Source organism: Sarcophilus harrisii, chromosome 4 (assembly GCF_902635505.1).
Source record: "Sarcophilus harrisii chromosome 4, mSarHar1.11, whole genome shotgun sequence".
Classification (NCBI taxonomy): Eukaryota; Metazoa; Chordata; class Mammalia; order Dasyuromorphia; family Dasyuridae; genus Sarcophilus; species Sarcophilus harrisii.
The window spans coordinates 90,099,986-90,121,442 of NC_045429.1; the positions used below are offsets into that span (position 1 = coordinate 90,099,986).

Genomic DNA, 21,457 nt, shown 5'->3' on the forward strand with positions numbered 1-21,457 from the left:
GCTTGTTTATTTTTTTCCCTTGAATCTCTAAGGAAGATGTTGGTAGCTATGTGAGGGGAGGGGCTGCTAATTGGCACAGTGGATACAGGCATGGAAAACTCTTCTTCACGAGATCAAATTTGGTCTCAGGCACTGACTAGCTATGTGACTCTGGACAAGTCACTTCACCCTGTTTGCTTCCATTCCTCATCTGTAAAATAAGCTGGACAAGGAAATAGCAAACCGCTCCAGATTTTGCCAAATAAATCCCAAGAGAGGTCACAAGACACATTTGAAACAAAGATGCTATGCCATTAGAAATGATAACCAAATGTCTTTTAGACATTTTTGAACTGGATGTCCAGCAGATATCTTACACTCATCAGCTCCTATGGATTTAACTACTGATTCTATGCTGAGAACTAGATAATGAATGTCTATTATCAGCATACAAAGAAGGTGGAATAGGAGAAAGTAGTATAGCTAAATTCTTTCCCAAAATAACTTCAACAAATATTTCAAAAGATCACTAGGCCAAGTAATGATTAGCAAATTCTAGGAGAAATGTCATAAGTATTTTTCCATCCCAAGGTTGTAAATTCGGCCCACATACAAATGAGAAGGAAAAGAACTAATGGTGAGAGGGGGTAGGGATAGTACGGTTTTGTCCCTCTGACACTAAAATGTTCAAAGATTTAGGCCACTGGTAAGAAAGTAGAGCAAGGAATGTGTAGAGGTTAGGGGAAATACTTTTGTCACTGAACCTGAAAAGTGTAGTTAATTAATAGGAGACGAAGCCAGCAATTAGAGCTCTCCTCAAAGGCAAACCTGGTTTTGTGCTGCTTGGATATAAATCATGATTCAAAGCTTTCCAAGTATTTAAAAATAAATTTAAAAAAGCAATCACACTGAGCTCTAGATTAGACTATTTCGAGCACACTGAAAGTTTATAGTTTCCTGGCCTGATTTGCTACTGGGATCTTTGAAGAACACTGCACTTACTTGGGGGATCACAAAGGCTTACAAGCTAGAGAACAGAGACAGAATAATTGCTAGAATATTTTATTTTTTCCAATTGTATTAAAAAATTTTAACCTTTTTTCTAAATAGTGAGTTCCAAATTGCTGGCCTACACCATAAATTGATATATATATATATATATATATATATATATATATATATACATACATACACTACTACATGCAATAGCAAGTTGTTCACGTGGTCCCATATGCACAGGATATACTTGGTGCATGCCCAATGTTTTTGTTACTTAAGGGTATGAGGGTATAAAAAGGGGAAAGTTCTTGAAATAAACAGACGCCACGTTTTCCACCATCCTCAGGAATCCCACTTCATCACTTCTCTACTAGGAAGGTATATTTTAATCATCCCAGCATGGGGGTTCTAGAAAACAATATGTTTTGTCACCCTAACTTGGGGACTCTAGAAAGCAGGACACAACATTTTATCACAATCATATATCACATCTTGTTCTTCATTTCCCTTATTGATGAGCATCCTCTCAATTTCCAACCTTTTACCACCACAAAAAGAGCTGCTAAAAATATTTTGTATATGTAGGTCCTTTTTCTTTTTTAATCTCTTTGAGATACAAACGTACCAGTTCTGGGTCAAAAGGTACACACAGTTTTACAGTTTTAGAGGCATACCTCCAATTATTCTCCAGAATGATAATTTATAGTATTAAATGATATTAATGTCCCTATTTTCTCACATCCCCTCCAAAATTTGTAATTTTCTTTTTCTATGATTAGCCAATTTGATTGGTGTGAAGTGATACATCTCAGGAATTGTTTAAATTTTCAGTTCCCTAATCAATAGAGATTTTAAGCATTTTTCATATGACTTTTATCTGATTTTTCTGAAAAGTACTTGTTCATATCCTTTAACCATTTATCAACTGGGGACTGATTTGTATCCTTATAAATTTGACTCAGTTCTCTAAATATTTGAGAAATGAGGTGATTATCAAAGAAACTTGCTGTAAAAATTTTATCACAATTATGATTACTAATTGTATATTGCTCTCCATTCTCTTTCCACATTTATCTTGCTCTTCTACCCTCTCTCTCCTCAACAGTGTTTTGCTTCTAAAAACTGTCTCCCCCAATGTGCCTTCCCTTTTATCAGCTCTACCTCTTCTACTTTTTCCCTCTCCTCTTACATCTCTGTATAAGATAGATTTCTAAAGCCCGACTGTATGTTACTACCCCTTTGAGCCAATTCTGATGAGAGAAGGTTCAAGTGATGACTACCCTGCCCCTCCATCTTTCTCTCTATTATTAAAAGTTCATGTTTATTTTAGCGAAGATAATTTACCTTACACTACTTCTCTCTTCCCCTTTCTTCCAGTTCACTCTTCTTTATAATTCCTTAATTTTATTTTTTTATTTTTTGGATATCATCCCATCACAGTAGACTCACAACCCAGTCCATTGACTAATACATTCCTTCTAAATGCCCTACTAATGAGAAATTTCTTAGGAGTTACAAATATCATCTTTACATGAAGGAATATAAAGTTTAATTTTATTAAATCTCTTATGATTTCTCTTTCCTGTTTACCTTTTTATCTCTTTAATCTTTAGTCTTTATATCTTTAGTCTTATATTTGAAAGCCAAATTTTATACTCAGCTCTGGTTTTTACATTATGAATGATTGTCTTCTTCACTAAATGTTCATTTTGTTTTTCCTGAAGGACTATATAACTCAGTTTTGCTTGACAGGTGATTCTTGGTGACAATCCTACATACTCTGGCATATCAAATCCCAAGCCCTCTGGTATTTTAAAGTAAAAGTTACTAAGTCTTTTATTATGCTGACTGTAGTTCCAGGATGTCTGAATTGTTTCTTTCTGGCTGGCTACAGTTTTTTTCCTTGACCTGAGAGCTCTTGAATTTGATGAAAAGATTCCTGAATTTTCATTTTGGGATCTTTTTCAGGAATTGAATAGTAGATTCTTTTGATTTCTATTTTATGCTCTGGTTCTAGAGTAGCAGAGCAATATTCCTTGATAATTTCTTGAAATATAATATCTAGCATCTTTTTTTAATCATAGCTTTCAGGTAGTCTAGCAAGTCTAAAATTATCTTTCCTCCATCTATTTTCCAGGTCAGATTTTTCCAAAGAGATATTTCACTTATTTTATTCATTCTTTTGATTTTGTTTGTTGATATCTCATGGAGTTATTAGCTTTCACTTGTCTAACTCTAATTTTTAAAGAATTATTTTACTCAGTGAAGTTTTGTATATCTTTTTTCCATTTAGCCAATTCTGCTATTTAATAAATTCTTCTGTTTAGTAACCTTTGTATCTTTGTACATTCTTTTTCATTTGACTAATTCTGCTTTTTAATGAGTTTTCTCAACTGGATTTTTGTGCCTCTTACCATTTGGCCTATTCTATTTTTTTAAAGTATAATATTCTTCAGAAATTTTTTGTGCCTCCTTTAACCAAGTTGATTCTTTTTTTCACATTTTTCTTTGTATCACTCACTTTCTCCAAATTTAAAGCCTTTCTGAGTTCTTTCAGGCCTGAAATCAATTCACATTTTTATTCCTCAAACTATGGCCGCGGGCCAGATGCAGCCGCTGAGGACGTTTATCCCCCTCACCCAGGGCTATGAAGTTTCTTTATTTAAAGGCCCACAAAACAAAGTTTTTGTTGTTACTATAGTCCAGACCTCCAACAGTCTGAGGGACAGTGAAGTGGCCCCCTATTTAAAAAGTTTGAGTACCCCTGCTTTAGAGTTTGGATGTAGAAATTGTTGATTTCTGGGTTTCTATCTTGCTCTTCCTTGTCACCAGAGTAACTTTCTTTGGTCAGGTTCTTTTTGTTTGTTTGCTCATTTTTTAGCCTATTTCTTGATTTTTAACTTTATGTCAAAATTGGACTCTGCTCTTAGGATGGAGAGAGCATCATCCCAAGCTTCAAGTTTTTTGTACTTCTGTTTTCAGAGCTAATTTAGGATTATCTGTAAGTATTCAGTTCTTTCAAAGTGGCATAATCTAAAAACAGGTGTTGATCACTGCTCTCCTGATCTGAGCTCTGGCCTGTGAGAGACCACAAGTACTCTTTCCCACCCTCACACTTTCACCACCATCCATCCTTTTGCTAGGGCTCCTCCTCATTCTAGGACTGCAATCCAGAACCTTATATGGGCGATACAATAAATCCCTGAATCCTGGTGCCAGAAAAGGGCCCCTGTAATCTCCAATATAACAATTTGGAACTATGCTCAAAATGTTATCAAACTGTACATACCCTTCGACCCAGCAATGTTTCTATTGGGCTTATATCCCAAAGATATCAAAAAGGTGGGAAAAGGCCCCACATTTGCAAAAATGTTTGTGGCAGTCCTTTTTGTAGTGGCAAGAAACTGGAAACTGAGTGGATGCTCGTCAGTTGGAAAATGACTTGTATTCTTATAAATTTGATTCAATCTTTATCAGAAACATTGGTTGTCATTTCTACTCATATGAAAAAGTTCTCTAAATCACTAAAATCGCTAAAAAACTAATACATTGTTGGTGGAATTATGAACAAATCCACCCATTCCAAAGAACAATTTGGAACTGTACTCAAAAAGTTATCAAAATGTGCATACCCTTTGACACAGCAGTATTTCTACTGGGCTTACATCCCAAAAACATCTCAAAGAAGGGAAAGGGACCCACATGTGCAATAAAGTTTGTGGCAGCCCTTTTTGAAATGGCAAGAAACTGGAAGCTGAGTGGATGCCCATCAACTGGAGAATGGCTGAATAAATTATGGTATATGAATGTTATAGAATATCATTTTTCTGTATGAAATGATCATCAAGGATGATTTAGAGAGAGAGGCCTGGAGAGACTGACATGAATTGGTGCTAAGTGAAATGAGTGGAACCAGAAGATCATTGTATAAATGCAATAGTAAGATTATATGATGATCAATTCTGAACAGAGTATGGATCACAACATAGCATTTTCACTCGTTTTGTTGTTGTTTGCTTGCATTTTATTTTGCTTCTCTTTTTTTTTCTTTTGCGGCACAACAATTGTATAAATATATATACATATATTGGATTTAACATATATTTCTACCATGTTTAACATATATTAGACTACTTGCCATTTAAGGGAAGATATGGGGGAAAGGGGGAAATTGGAACAAAGTTTTACAAGGGCTAATATTGGGAAATTGTCCATGCATATGTTTTGAAAAATAAAAAGCTTTAATTAATTAAAAAAAAAAAGAAAATTAGAATTCGGCGAGGGGAAGCCAAATCTTTTTAAGAGACCAAGAAATAATAATACCAAATATAAAAATGAAAAAGTAGAAAAGAATGTTAAACATCTTATAAGAAAAACAACAGATCTGAAGAACAGATCATAAAGAGAAAATATAAGAATAATTGGTCTAAGAGAAAACTGGGACCAAAAAAATAATATAATAATACAAGAAATAATCAAAGAAAACTGTACTGAAATAATAGAATAAGAGATCCTAAAAGGGAAACATATAAGAATATTATTGCTTAATTTAGAACTAACCAGAACAAAGAGAAAATTTTACAAGAAACAAAGCAATAAAAAATCCTGCAATATCCAAATATACAGGAGCTACAATTAGAATTGTACCAGATTTATCAGCATCTACAACAAAAGACTGCAGCTCCTGGAACACTATATAACAATAATCAAAAGATTAATCATGTAGCCAAAAATATTACACCATGTAAAATTAAATATAATATTGAATTAAAAAATGGACATTCATTGAACTGCCAGATTTTCGGTATTTTGTCTCAAATATACCTGAACTCAATAGAAAATTTAACATATAAAAGCCAATAACAAAGGCCAATTTCAAGGGACTCAAAAAAGGACAAACTGTTTACATTTTATATGTGAAAATGTAAATTATATGTCTAAGATTGGCATCAGTATTTTGCATAACTCAAATGAAAGACTGGGATAAAGCTGAGTATGATTTGGCTCTAAATAGCAAAAACATCTAGGAAAAGATAAAAATAGTAATTATTCTATATGAATGAGGTACAGAGGAAGAATTGACACAGAGACATAGATGAGGGAGAAGGACTGGTAGTTCTGACCTACTCACATCAGGAATGGGTTAAAAAGGGAACAATACAGATAATAACTATGAAGGATACACCCTCCAAAATCTATAAAGAAATAAGAGGGAAGGGAATAGGATAAGGTGGAGTACAGAAGGGTATGCAGATTAATGGGAGTGTGATAAAATGTGTAGATTAATGGCAATAGGATAAAGAAAGGAGAGAAGAGAAAGAAGATAAGGGAGGGATCCATGAGTTGGAGGAGGTTAAGTAACAGCAAGGCAAGTTAAGGAGTAGAATTAAAGTAGAAGAGTTAATAGGGATAGAAAATGAAAGATATACACAAATACAATAACAAAGAGCAGGAGTAGAATTTATTATTAAAAAAACAGTGCTAGCAAACTTTAATATCAAAGTCAAACTTTAAAATTCAGTCAAGAGAGAAATCTACATAATATGTCAGTCATTAATATTGTTTTAATACATATTTATGTATGTGTATATGCACGTGAATATATGTGTAGGTGTAGATATGTGTTTATATATATTTATATATGGGTCTGAGTATATGTATGTATGTGTGTATATGAATACATATGTATATATTTTTAAAAATCTATATCTAGGCTTAACTGTAACCTGCTTGTGAGAGATTGGGGGGGGGGATAAAAGGGAAAAAAAGAATAAATTTAAAAATGCACAGAACAAAAAAGTAACCTATAAGGAAGGAAAGAAAGATGTACAATCATGAATATGTCTTCTATTATTATATTGCTTTCCTGAAATGAAAAATTTTTGTTATATATTTCAAATCATCCCTGAAGTCCTGTGGGTAAATAGCAAGGGGTTTTTTCCTCCTTTTTCTTTCTTTCTTTTTGTATTTTGTTTTTTTCTTATTTTGTATTTAAGTTTTAAATGAATAAATTTAATTAAAAAATAAACTCTGAGAGCTGACATTTTTTTTTGCCTTTCTTTGAACCCCCATCATTCAGCACAGTACATAGCACATAGCAGATCTTAATAAATGATTGTTGACTGACTTACTGATGAGATCATCAGGAGGATAACGAGGGAAAAGAAAAGCAGGTTCAGGATGGAATCTTAAATAGCCAGAATTGGTATATATAAAGTGGATGTTATATATAAAAAAAGTAGAAAATAGATTGAGTGAGAAGGAGCAGTTAATAGAGAAAAATGGCATAAATATCCAGTAACTAGAACATGAATGTGGTCAACACTCTCAAATGCTACAAAGGTTAAAAACAGGATGAGAACTGAGTAAAAGTCCATTATCTTTGGCCTTTAATATATGTTACCCCTCATTACCCCTAACTTGGTCTATTCCCAATGGAATCCTAATTGACATCGCTGTTTTTTGCCTCTCCCTTCTCAAATCTACACACCTGCCAAAGTAATACTGCTAAGGAAAAGCGTTATGGGCCAGAACTCTGTACTTGAAACAAGGATTGTTACAAGCTGCTAACTCATGGGAATTGATAAGACAATGGTTATCTAGTTTAGCATGGTGATTAATAGTTTTCTAAGCTCAGTATGATTGATTTAATCTTACAACAAATAATGGTTCCCTAGTGATATAATGATTGGTTTATATTCAGTATGATGAATGGATTTAATGTAATAGAGCATATAAGCTGGGACAAAAACTCGGGCAGATGCATTCATTCCATCTCACACCACTGTGGTGACAGGCCTGTCCTCCTTTGTTTCTCCACTGAAACTAAGACTCGGGAAGGCCTCCAAGAAGGCAAGGAAACTAGATTGTGAAGGAGATAATAAAGAATTTGGACTTTAACACCTGGCTATTCTTGTGATAATTACACTACAGAAACAAAGGCTGCTCCAAGACCTCCAGAAAACCAATCCGAACACTATAGAAAAGTACTGGACACATCATTGTACTGCTCAAAAAGCTCCAGTAATTCTCTATAATTTCTAGACGAAAATACAAACTCCCCTATTTAGAATACAACGTCCTTTCATTACCTTGTTGTAGACTGCCTCTTGAGGATCATTGAACATAACTTTCCTTCAGCCAAACCAGTGTACTTACTGACCAAGCACATTCTAGTTCCTTTTTCTGAACATTTTCTCATATATAGAATATACTCCCTCCCTACCTGTCTTTAAGAATCCCTAGCTTTCCAAAAGAAAGGATAAAAGTGATGAGTTCAAAGAAAGACTTATATGAAGTGAAGCAAGCAAAGCCAGAAGAACAAATTGCAAAATTATGTCAACATTTTAAAAACAAAGTCATTCATAAATTATGATATTTGATCAATGAATTGACTAAGCATGAATGACTGAATGATGATCTATGCTATTTCACCTCCTAACAGTGAAGTAATACAAAATGAGACATAACAGTAGTTGGAGTTTCTGGCTTCAACAAACACTATGCTTATTTACTCATTGTGTATAAGCAAAGCTGATAAATTACATGTGTGTATTTTATAGGCTGCAACTTTAATAAAATTATTGTTTTAATTAATTATAGTTGAATTTTAAGATGCCATAAATAAGTCATTATATTTATTAAAAATAAGAGATTTTTTTCCTCTTTGCTCATACTTAAATAATCCTCAGTTTTAAAGAGAAACCATCTATATGCTCCTCCATGATGCCTGGAAATCTGGCTTCCTTCCCTATCACTATTCTAAAAAGCTTGTTTCAAAGGTCATCAATGACATTCTAATTATCAAATCCACTGGGCTTTTTCTTAGTCTTCAGTTTATTTACTTCTATGTAATATGTTTTCCATATTTTCTAACTCCTCTATTTCCAAGACCTCTATTATTTTTCCTATCTATTTATTTTTCTCATTTCCTACCCTACTGGGTCCTACTCTTCTTTCTCTTCCTCACCTAGCATGCTGAGACTACTTTCTTGATCTTTTGATATTATACAGATAGCAATGTTATAGGCAGGATGTGCATCTGCTACCCATCACTCTAACTACAAGCATGGTCCAGTCACAATCTCTTTGGTAATATTTAACTCCACATGCACATAATTGATCATTTGATTTGAAATATTTATTAAATTTCAGAAACTTTACTAAGTACTAGGGATAAAAAATACTAAAAAGCAAGGCAGTCCTTGTCCTCAAAGCACTTATATTCTAATAGAGGGATATAACACATATAAGAGAATGATGTTTTGGTTCTTAGAAATCAAAGGAAGGATGACTTTGGTAATAGACTAAAAACTATCCACACCAACAACATATTCTTCTATTCCTACACTTGCAAAATCCAGACTTGAGTCCCTGGAGATGGTTGTTTCATAATAATAATAGTACATCTACAGAAAGCTTGTATGACCTACCTGATTCATATCATCCCCCAAACAGTTAAGGATAAAACTGAAAGGCAGACAATAAACAAATGAAATGGGGGGGGGGGGGAGAGAACTGTCAAGACTTCCATAAATAAGTGCTATCTCCACCAATGAGTCCAGATTTGATACATAAAGAAGTGGAAATAACAATAAAGAACAGCTACATTAACCATCTGATCATCTACACTGATGAGGTCTATGGGATAAGTAATATAATTTGAGGAGCTCTTAATAGGGATAAGCTCTCAAGATATCTGAAAGAAGTAAAAATTAAATCAAATAATTATGAGTATGATAGCATAAGGAGATAGACTATAGAATTCCTGTTTGATACATTTAATTTTTCAACTTCAGAACCTTTGTATGACTGATTTTGTATATCAAAGGTATCTTTTGTGAAAATATGAGAAGAGAACAATCAGGCTTTTATAGATGCCATTTTACTGAAGACTACATTTTTAGCCACAAATTGAACAAACTGAAATGAGTAGATATACAAAACCCCAATGTGTTGAAAATGTATGGAATATGAAAAAAGCATTTGAATGAACAGTGTAAAATGAAGTCTTTAAATACTGTTCTCAAACATTTTATGCACCTATATAGAATAGAAATAGTTCATTTGTAGATATAAGAGCAAATACAAGTTTTGTGGTTAATATTTGATTATAAATATCACACAAGACATAAAATCAGGAGATAAATGCTTGCCAAAGTACAAGGCACAAATTGAGGAGGAGTTCCTTATACACAGTGAGATTCTGTAGAAGCTCCTGTGGACAATGCAAAGCCTCCTATGTGAGATCCATAATCATTCAAAAAAGTTCAGCTTAATTATGTACATAGTCAAATGGACGATGATCATTGTCAAAAATGATAATCAGCTGAATACAGAACATGTAGAGTTGATCCAGAATTAAATAGAAGGAAGAAAACAAAGCTAAATTACATTAATGAAAGTTCATTGCTCTTTCAATGATTTAAAACTTATGAAAAGGGGAAAAAATAAAATAACATTTTTGTTTCATTTCAATAACACTCAATTCTCAATGAGACATAGTTATAAATTGTTTAAATGAACATAATGTATAACAATATAAGTTGGGAAAAAATAGCATGACTAGTAAAATTGTTTTATTACAAGTACTCACCTAAGAATACATAAGCAAATTTTGCCTCCCGATGTTAAACGACAGAATCCAAATCTCTGTTTACTTTCAATATCTGTTAGCACAAAAGTAAAGTGCTGTCCAACTTGATTTTGGGAAACCCTAAAAAAATTAAGATTATGAAATATTAAGTCATGCAACATACCCAATAGAAAAAAGATTCCACAAAATTCCAAACATGCTGAGGATTTCTTTTTGCTAATAACTAAAGATATATTTCATCCTTAATACTACCTACATTCTAAAACTTGAGATGTTTAAAAATACTGAATGGCCATTGCAATAGCAGTTGGTATATAATAATACTTTTACTGAATACAAATCACTTATTTCAAAGATTAGCACCTTTTCCTCCTCATCACCCTTTACTGGCTTTCCTGGATTCCTTCAAGTCACAATAAAAGTGCCATATTCTACAAGACATTTTTTTTTCAATTCTCTAAATTCTGGTGGCTTCCTTTTTTTAAATTATTTCCTACTTTCCCAGTATATAACTTGTTTGCATATATTTTGCTTATTTGCTTGTTGCCTCCTCTGTTAGATAGTGATCTTGTTGGGGGTAGAAACTGATTTTTGACTTGTATCCCCAAAATTTAGTACAGTACTAAAGTCACAGCAAACACTAGCAGTGTTCAGCTGAACAACAGTTATCACTGGTGTTGTTGTTGTTGTTGCATCATTTCATCCATGTTCAATTCTTTGTGATCCCATATGGGGTTTTCTGAGCAAGGACACTAGAATAGAATCCAAGTGCAATAAGAAGAGCTCTTAAACAAATCCAGAGCAGTAGTGCATGGAAAAGTAAATTTTCCAGCATGAAAAGAGAAAAGAATTCTTATAGCCTTAAAGGCTCACTGATTGGGGAAAACGAGAGTAGCAGGCTCTGCTATGAAAATCCTAAGGTAGTGAGAAGACTCCAGGATGGGAAGCTAGGGAGCAATAGCACACATTAACTAATGACCTGCCTGTTACCAACATTCAGATCAAAAAAGTTCAACCCCAAGGTCTCTAAAGTCAGAAATACTATTCACTGAGATTCTAGCAAGCATTCTGACAATACAGGCCTCTAAACCTCAAAGATTTGAGATAGTCTTACCCCCCAGAAAGTGGAAGTCAGTACAAGAACCCTGGGGAACTTAGGACAAGACCAAACAGGGATTACATTCTCACATAATAGAGCAACAAGGGACATATCCTGTCCCTAATACAAAGTCCCAGGTATAATTCAGAAACCAAAGCTAAGAGATGAGAATAAATTAAGGAAAACCGGACAAATAAGTATCAAAAATTATTGCAAATGTAACTTTTAAAACTGCAAGCAGACTCAAAAGAAAAAAATATTGCCCACAAAAACTATCTGAATACCTTAAAAAAGAAGCAAGATTTTTTAAAAGTGATATAACCTTTTGATAAAGCTTTTGAAAGAACTAAATGAGAAAAAAATTTATAGAAAAAAGTGCTAATTTTAAACCAAGATATGGAATCTCTGAAAACTAGAATAGAAAAAAACAAAAACAAAACTCCTGACTCCATGAGAAAGGGAGAAATCTTAGAAATAGGTGAAAATATGAGATATTTGATATCAAAAACATAGGAAATAGAAAAGAGGACAAGAAGAAGTCATTTATGAATCATGGACTAAAATTATGATCAAATAACAACAACACAAAAGCAACTTGGGATTGCAATAAGTCATAAATGAAAACTATACATCCCATTTAAATACCTCAGTATAAAAGTAGAAACAGAAAGATCCATTAATAATCTTCTGGAATTTATGACCAAAGAAGAACTAGAGATCATTATTTATCACAACATAGAAAATTTTGATTATATCAAATTGAAAAGTTTTTGTACAAACAAAACTAATGTAGACAAGATTAGAAGGGAAGCAATAAACTGGGAAAAGATTTTTGCAGTCAAAGGTTCTGATAAAGGCCTCATTTCCAAAATATATAGAGAATTGTCTCTGATTTATAAGAAATCAAGCCATTCTCCAGTTCATAAATGGTCAAAGGATATTTGAACAGACAATTCTCAGATGAAGAAATTGAAACTATTTCTAGCCATATGAAAAGGTGCTCCAAGTCATTATTAATCAGAGAAATGCAAATTAAGACAACTCTGAGATACCACTACACTGTCAGAGGGGATGTGGGAAAACTGGGACACTGATACATTGTTGGTGGAATTGTGAAAACATCCAGCCATTCTGGAGAGCGATTTGGAACTATGCCCCAAAAGTTATCAAACTGTGCATACCCTTTAATCCAGCAGTGCTACTACTGAACTTATATCCCAAAGAGATTTTAAAGAAGGGAAAGGCACCCATATGTACAAGAATGTTTGTGGCAGCCTTCTTTATAGTGGCCAGAAATTGGAAACTGAGTGGATGCCCATCAACTGGAGAATGGCTGAATATGTGGTATATGAATATTATGGAATATTATTGTTCTGTAAAAAAAAAAAAAATGACCAACAGGATGATTTCAGAAAAGCCTGGAGAGACTTACATGAACTGATGCTGAGTGAATTGAGCAGGACCAGGAGATCATCATATACTTCAACAATCATACTATATGATGATCAATTCTGATGGACGTGGCCCTCTTCAATAATGAACCAAATCAGTTCCAATAGAGCAATAATGAATTAAAACAGATACACTCAGCAAACGAACTCTGGGAAATGAGTGTGAACCAGTACATAGAATTCCCAATCCCTCTATTTTTGTCCACCTACATTTTTTATTTTCTTCACAGGTGTAATTATACATTATTTCAAAGTCCGATTCTTTTTGTACAGCAAAATAACTGTATGGACATGTATACATATATTGCATTTAACATATATAACATGTATTGTTCAACCTGTCATTTGGGGGAAGGGGTGAAGGGAAGGAGGGGAAAATTGGAACAAAAGGTTTTGCAATTGTCAATGCTGAAAAATTACCCATGCATACATATATCTTGTAAATGAAAAGCAAATATGAAAAAAAACCTTCTGAAAGAAAGTCCAAAATAAAGTTTCAAAATATATAGATAATAAAGCTTTCATGTAAACACATGAAAATAATATAAATGTGTGTATACATATAGATTTTAAACAATTCAACTTCCAAGGAACAACAGTTAAGATCACAACAAGACCTGGAAACTCCAACTATGAGAGGTTTTCTTGGAGTATATTTCAAAAGAGAGAGAAGTTTACAACCCAGAAAAAAGTTATTCTGCAAAGTTAAGTTTAAGCCTGCAAGGAGAAAATTAACCTTTTGAAACAAATACAAAGGACTGTCAAGAATTTCTGATGAAAAGAAGAAGTAGAAAGGAACTAAGAAATACAAAGACAAGATTCTGTAGAAATCTGAAAAGATAAATGAATTTGAACAAATGGAAGATGTACAATGAAGTGTTCCTTCAGAAACTTAACATCCTAAAAGGGTATTGAGGAAATTAAGTAAGAAAAACAGAGATCTTGAAAGTGAAGTTATGAGAATTTAAAGAAGAAAAAGAAAACGAAAGGTAAAAAGAACATCCTACTGTATAAAAGAGGAAAAGGGAAAGTTGCCATTTTTTAAAATTATGATATATGAAAAGAAAATAAAAACATGAAAAAGTGGGTAGGAAAAATGAACAGAAGATGAACCTCACTCCTGTATGAAATGAAAAAAGTTTAATGTAGAGACATATCAAATGCTCAGAAAAATATTACCAAAGAGAGAGAGGGGAGAATAAGCTAAGACCAGGAATTAAATAACTGAAATTAAATCAAACTTCCAGGTCTTTAAGAGAACATGGAGAGAGGGAAGCAAGAGAAGAACAAATAATTAGATTCTAAAAAGATGCTTTAAATTACTTCTTAAATTACTAAAGTAGAAAATGGATGGACTGCTCTGAACCCATGCTTCTCAGAGAAACACCATTCCTTCTCATCATATCTGTCCCCTATTTGTGAGATAAGAAGAAAAATGCCATTCAATCATGACCAGGGTCTTCAGCCTAGTGTCTCTTGATAAAAGAAAAATACCATTCCTTCCTCACATGAGCTGCCTAAGTCACTGAGAGGATTCTATCCACAGACAAGCCTCTAAGGATGTTGATAATTATTAAATTATTCCTCAATGATTATGAAACTCCCATCAGGTCATACTCTTCCCATTCCAGGGATTCTGAATCCATATTTACAATCTGAATCTCCATTTCCCCACTGCCTATCCTTTATTCTTAATTCTTCCAAACTTTCCTAATGTCTCATTCTAAGGCATTTAGTGTAATATACTCCAGCATCTTCAACTTGTTTCACAACCTCAAATGGGGAGTCACACCTGAATATGGAGGTTAGAAAATTAAGATTTATTATAAGTAAATGTTGAATTTGCATACTTATTTTATATATCTGTATATCCTGAGTCAGATAAAAATTTCTTGGGTGAAAGGGAATCATGAGTGGAAAAAGTTTAAAAAGCCCTGCCTTATATCACTTCCACTGTGCTCGCTGAAATGTCTGCTCGATAGGTAACAAACTTGCTTTCATTTTAAATCTTTCTTTTTCATTCATTCCATCTTCTGACTTGTACTAAGATCTGGTTCCTTCAAAATGACACCATCTACCTATGTTTTCCAGAACTAATTGAACTTTCAGTCATCCCTCCAATTCAAAAGACAACTTGTAAAGTTGAAGTATTCCTTGCCCTCCATTGCCATTTCTAGGCTTTCTCTCTACCACCACCAATCAATAATCTCTCCTCTTTTGAAAAGCACTCAACCTATATCTAACATTCAAAATTCTGGTAGCTATTATGTTCTAATCTTGAGCATACTCTCTTTCCTCAATGAATTCAACTTATGACTCAATCTTTCTCTCCTCCTTAAACCCTGCTCTCAGAGTAGAGAACTTTAATATATGTGACATTTCATTAAATATTCTGACTACCTCGTATTTTATATGATCTACTTCTCCACTCTAGCTAGATGGTATAGTGGATAAAGCACTGGACTTGGAATCAGGAAGATTTTCTGTCATGAAATCAAATCTAGCCTCAGACACTTACTGGGTATATGACACAGGACAGTCACTTAAGCCCTCTTGCTTTAGTTTCCTCATCTATAACATGAGCTGGAAAAGGAAGTAGCAAACCATACTCTGCCAACAATACTTCAAATGGGGTCACAATGAGTAGGACATTAACTACAATGATTTAACAACTCTACCCCACCTCAGCTACACAAATATAGTCATATCCTTGATCTTATCATTACCTACAAATGTGTGACTTCTACTTCATGAGTTCTGAAATTCTATTTCTATAATCATAATTGTAACTTGTCCCTCTGACTTGAAATGATAAGTTCCTATTCTTTGTATTTAACATAATCTCCAATATCTCAATTTACCAGCTCTAAAATTATCACTTTGTACTACTATACTTTCCTTCTTTCCTCTAGAATTTTATTTAGTTTCTATTTGCTTCCTCTAGATTTTTTCTTTCGTTTATAGTGTGCTTTTTAAAAAATCACCATTTTTTTCTAGGAATTCTAATAAGTCTTGTATTAATGTTTTTGCTTTGTTTTGAAGCTGTACTTATATATGTTCTGTAGTTGTTATTTTTCAACTTATGATTTGGACTCCTTGGATCCACAATATGGATTCCTGGTTCCTACTTATATTTTCCTTTTCAGATTGCCTTCCATCTTCTCTGTATGTATGTAATTATTTAAACTTTTTCTGCATTACAATGTATATTTTTAAAACTCAGGGACTATTTTCTGCCTTTCTTTAAATCCCCAGCACTAAACATTGTGTCGGGTTCATAAACTAGTGACTGACTGATTTACTGAAAATCTCTCTTCTTTACTCATTATCCCAACCTTGCTTCCTTAATTAGTACTTCAAATCATAGTCAGATTTTATGAACTGCTAGAAGAAATAATGGATGTTTGTTTATGCCTGGTACACAGCAAATGCTTAATAAATGATTTTTGACTTAATTTGTTTGATTCTTGTCCATATTATCTGATGTTGTGCTATTACTTCCTCTGAGTATTGAATGCTATGTCACCAGCTCAGGCCAGTAAACTTCAAACTTTGAGTAATCTAAGCAATCTGATTACAGGACATTATCTCAACACTACCCACTACAAGTGGACTCTGCAACCACTTGACTCTATGGTCAAAACAATACACCTGCTTTAGATTTCCCTGGTTCACCTCTGATCAATTCATGTAAAGAATTCAATGTGCTCAGTCTAGCTGGACCATCGTTTTACTGTCCACAGATTTCTGGCTTTTTCTATTTACTTAAGATAAAAAAAATCAAAAATCTTTCTTCTTAGATTTCTTCATCATAATATTCTTTTTGCTACATATGCCTCTATTCCCCAGCATCCCTAACACTGTAGTCCATTGATTTTGAAAAAAAAAATTAAGCAAGTAAACTGTTATTAAATTATTAAAAGTTAATAAATTAGATTAAAAGTATAGAATCTAACATGTTATCACTTATGTCATCAAGTGTTAGAACATTTCCTTTTTTCAGTCTTTATTCATAAATTTCTAAACTCATTTACTAGATCTAGAAGTTATTTTTTCTTTTGTTGTTACTTTTTCCTATTAAATTATCCATTTTTCTTCAAGGTCTCTCTGAGTTTTCTTCCTGGAATCTTTAGTACTTTCAATCTTTTTCCCCTCTTATTTTCCTTACCACCCATTTCTGGAATCTAACCTCTAAAGAAATCAGAATCAAAGGAAAGGGAGTCAGAAAAGTATCTCAGCCTCCTCCTTAGATGAGCATTTCATGGTTCATCAGCCTTGGTCTATGTTTCAAGCAACTCCTGGGTATTCAGAACTAACTTCAGGTGGCCCTTTTCCTCAGACTTCATGGAATGCTGCATTGTACCTTCAGCTTCCCCAAATCTCATTTCTGTACTGGTGACCTGGGTGATGATCTCCCTCCTTCCTTAGTTCTCTATCCTGGCACCTCAAGTTCAGAAGCTGCTTTTCCCCATCGGTGCTTCTAAATTGTAACCCTCGGCAGGTTGTCTGCTCCATAAGAACAGTAGGAAGCTGGCTTACTGAGGCCTGAGTAACTAAGAACCTGAAACTATGTCTCCAAACCACTGGAAAAAAAGAGAGGGAAATGAGTTTCAGATACAGGTTTTAATGTAATTCTGTTATCATGTCCTTGAGGGTGCTAATACTAATGTGAGAAGTTGGGGAGCAGGACTGAATTAGCTCAAATTTCAAAATCTTCCATTTTATAGGATTATTTTTTTATTATTATAGCTTTTTATTTACAAGTTATATGCATGGGTAATTTTTCAGCACTGACAATTGCAAAACCTTTTGTTCCAATTTCCCCCCCCCCTTCCTCCCCCATCCCCTCCCCCAGATGACAGGTTGAACAATACATGCTATATATGGTAAAGTATATGTTAAATATAATATATGTATACATGTCCATATAGTTATTTTGCTGTACAAAAAGAATCAGACTTTGAAATAGTGTATAATTAACCCGTGAAGGAAATAAAAAATGCGTGGACAAAAATAGAGGGATTGGGAATTCTATGTAGTGGTTCATACTCATTTCCCAGAATTCTTTCACTGGGTGTAGCTGGGTCAATTCATTACTGCTCTATTGGAACTGATTTGGTTCATCTCATTGTTGAAGAGGGCCACATCCATCAGAATTGATCATCATATAGTATTGTCGTTGAAGTATATATAATGATCTCCTGATCCTGCTCAATTCACTCAGCATCAGTTCATGTTAAGTCTCTCCAGGTTTTTCTGAAATCACCCTGCTGGTCATTTCTTACAGAACAATAACATTCCATAATATTCATATACCACAATTTATTCAGTCATTCTCCAATTAATGGGTATGTACTCAATTTCCAGTTTCTGGCCACTACAAAGAGGGCTGCCACAAACATTCTTGTATATATGGGTCTCTTTTCCTTCTTTAAGATCTTTTTGGGATACAAGCCCAGTAGTAACACTGCTGGATCAAAGGGTATGCACAGTTTGATAACTTTTGGGGCATAATTCCAAATTGCTCTCCAGAATGGCTGGATGTATTCACAATTCCACCAACAATGTACCAGTGTCCCAGTTTTCCCATATCCCCTCCAACATTCCTCATTATCTTTCCCTGTCATTCTAGCCAATATGACAGGTATGTACTGATATCTCAGGGTTATCTTAATGTCTCTGAATTCTCTGATTAATAATGACTTGGAGCACCTTTTCATATGGCTAGAAATAGTTTCAAATTCTTTGTCTGAGAATTGTCTGTTCATATCTTTTGACCATTTATGAATTGGAGAATGGCTTGATTTCTTATAAATCAGAGAGAATTCTCTATTTTAGAAATGAGGACTTTATCAGAACCTTTGACTGTAAAAATGTTTTCCCAGTTTATTGCTTCCCTTCTAATCTTGTCTGCATTAATTTTGTTTGTACAAAAACTTTTCAATTTGATATAATCAAAAGTTTCTATTTTATGATCAATAATAATCTGTAGTTCTTCTTTGGTCATAAATCCCTTCCTCTTCCACAGGTCTGAGAGGTGAACTATGCTATATTCTTCTAATTTATTTATAATCTCATTCTTTATGCCTAGGTCATGAACCCATTTTGACCTTATCTTGGTGTACAGTGTTAAGTGTGGGTCAATACCTAGTTTCTGCCATACTAATTTCTAATTTTTCCCAGCAGTTTTTGTCAAACAGTGAGTTGTTATCCCAAAAGCTGGAGTCTCTGGGTTTGTCAAACACTAGATTATTAAAGTTATTGACTATTTTGTTCTTTGAACCCAACCTACTCCCCACTGATTAGTCTATTTCTTAGTGAATACCAAATGGTTTTGATAACTACTGCTTTATAATATAATTTTAGATCTGGTACAGCTAGGCCATTTTTATTTGATTTTTTTTTTCATTTGTTCCCTTGAAATTCTTGATCTTTTGTTTTTCCATATGAACTTTGTTGTTATTTTTTCTAGGTCATTAAAATATTTTTTGGCAGTCTGGTTGGTATAGTGCTAAATAAATAGATTAATTTAAGTAGTACTGTCATTTTTATTATATTTGTTCACCTTATCCAAGAACATTTAATATTTTTCCAATTGGTTAGATCTGACTATTTGTGTGGAAAGTGTTTTGTAGTTTTGCTCATATAGTTCCTGATTTCCCCTTGGCAGATAGATTCCTAAATATTTTATACTATCAGCAGTTACTTTAAATGGAATTTCTCTTTGTATCTCTAACTGTTGGATTTTGTTAGTGATATATAAGAATGCTGATGACTTATGTGGGTTTATTTTGTATTCTGCAACTTTGCTAAAGGTGTGCATTATTTCTAAAAGTTTTTTAGTAGAATCTCCGGGGGTTCTCTAACTATACCATCATATCATCACCAAAGAGTGATAATTTGGTTTCTTCATTCCCTATTCTAATTCCTTTAATCTCTTTCTCAACTTTTATTGCCGAAACTACCATTTCTAATGCAATATTTTGTGTGTGCGTGTGTCTTTTTTCCCCATAGCTTTTCTTTCTTTTTTTATTACAAGCTTTTATTGACAGAACATATTACAATATTATCCCTTGCACTCATTTCTGTTTCAACTTTTCCCTTCCCTCCTTCCACTCCCTCCCCTACATGGCAATCAGCCTTATACATGTTAAATATGTCACAGTGTATCCTAGATAGAATATATGTGTGCAGAACCAAACAGTTCCCTTGTTGCACAGGGAGAACTGAATTCAGAACGTAAAAATAGCCTGGGAAGAAAAACAAAAATGTAAACAGTTTACATTCATTTCCCAGTGTTCCTTTTCTGGGTGTAGCTTATTCTGTCCATCATTGATCAATTGGAACCAAGTTAGATCTTTTCTTTGTCGAAGATATCCACTTCCATCAGAATACATCCTCATACAGCATTGTTGTTGAAGTGTATAATAATCTCTTGGTTCTGCTCATTTCACTCAACATCAGTTCATATAAATCTCTCCAGGCCTCTCTGAAATCATCCTGCTGGTCATTTCTTACAGAACAATAATATTCCATAACATTCATATACCACAATTTACCCAACCATTCTCCAATTGATGGTCATCCATTCATTTTCCAGTTTCTAGCCACTACAAAAAGGGCTGCCACAAACATGTTGGCACATACAGGTCCCTTTCCTTTCTTTAGTATCTCTTTGGGATATAAGTCCAGTAGTAGCACTGCTGGATCAAAGGGTATGCACAGTTTGATAACTTTCTGGGCATAATTTCAAATTGCTCTCCAGAATGGTTGGATTCGTTCACAGCTCCACCAACAGTGTATCAGTGTCCCAGTTTTCCCACATCCCCTCCAACATTCATCATTATTTTTTCCTGTCATCTTAGCCAATCTGACAAGTGTGTAGTGGTATCTCAGAGTTGTATTAATGTTCATTTCTCTTATCAATAATGATTTGGAACATTTTCATATGAGAGGAAATAGTTTCAATTTCATCATCTGAAAATTGTCTATTCATATCCTTTGATCATTTATCAATTAAAGAATGGCTTGATTTTTTTATAAATTAGAGCCAATTCTCTATATATTTTGGAAATGAGGCCTTTATCAGAACCTTTAATTGTAAAAATGTTTTCCCAGTTTGTTGCTTCCCTTCTAATTTTGTTTGCATTAGTTTTGTTTGTACAAAGGCTTTTTAATTTGATGTAATCAAAATTTTCTATTTTGTGATCAATAATGATCTCTAGTTCTTCTTTGGTCACAAATTCCTTCCTCCTCCACAAGTTTGAGAGGTAAACTATCCTACGTTCCTCTAAGCAAAATCCATCTGGTCCTAGGTAGAGGATTATTTTTGTA

At 33.7% G+C, this 21,457-nt stretch overlaps 1 protein-coding gene across 2 annotated transcripts in view; it reads right to left on the bottom strand.

The window, feature by feature from the left end:
- Nucleotides 1–21,457, bottom strand: part of DENND1B (DENN domain containing 1B) — a 311,786-nt gene that overhangs the window by 172,535 nt on the left and 117,794 nt on the right. For both annotated transcript variants that reach the window (XM_023501849.2, XM_003767552.4), the window contains exon 5: nucleotides 10,574–10,693. In XM_023501849.2, the coding sequence (XP_023357617.1) occupies nucleotides 10,574–10,693 (120 nt within the window). The remainder of the gene's footprint in view (nucleotides 1–10,573; nucleotides 10,694–21,457) is intronic.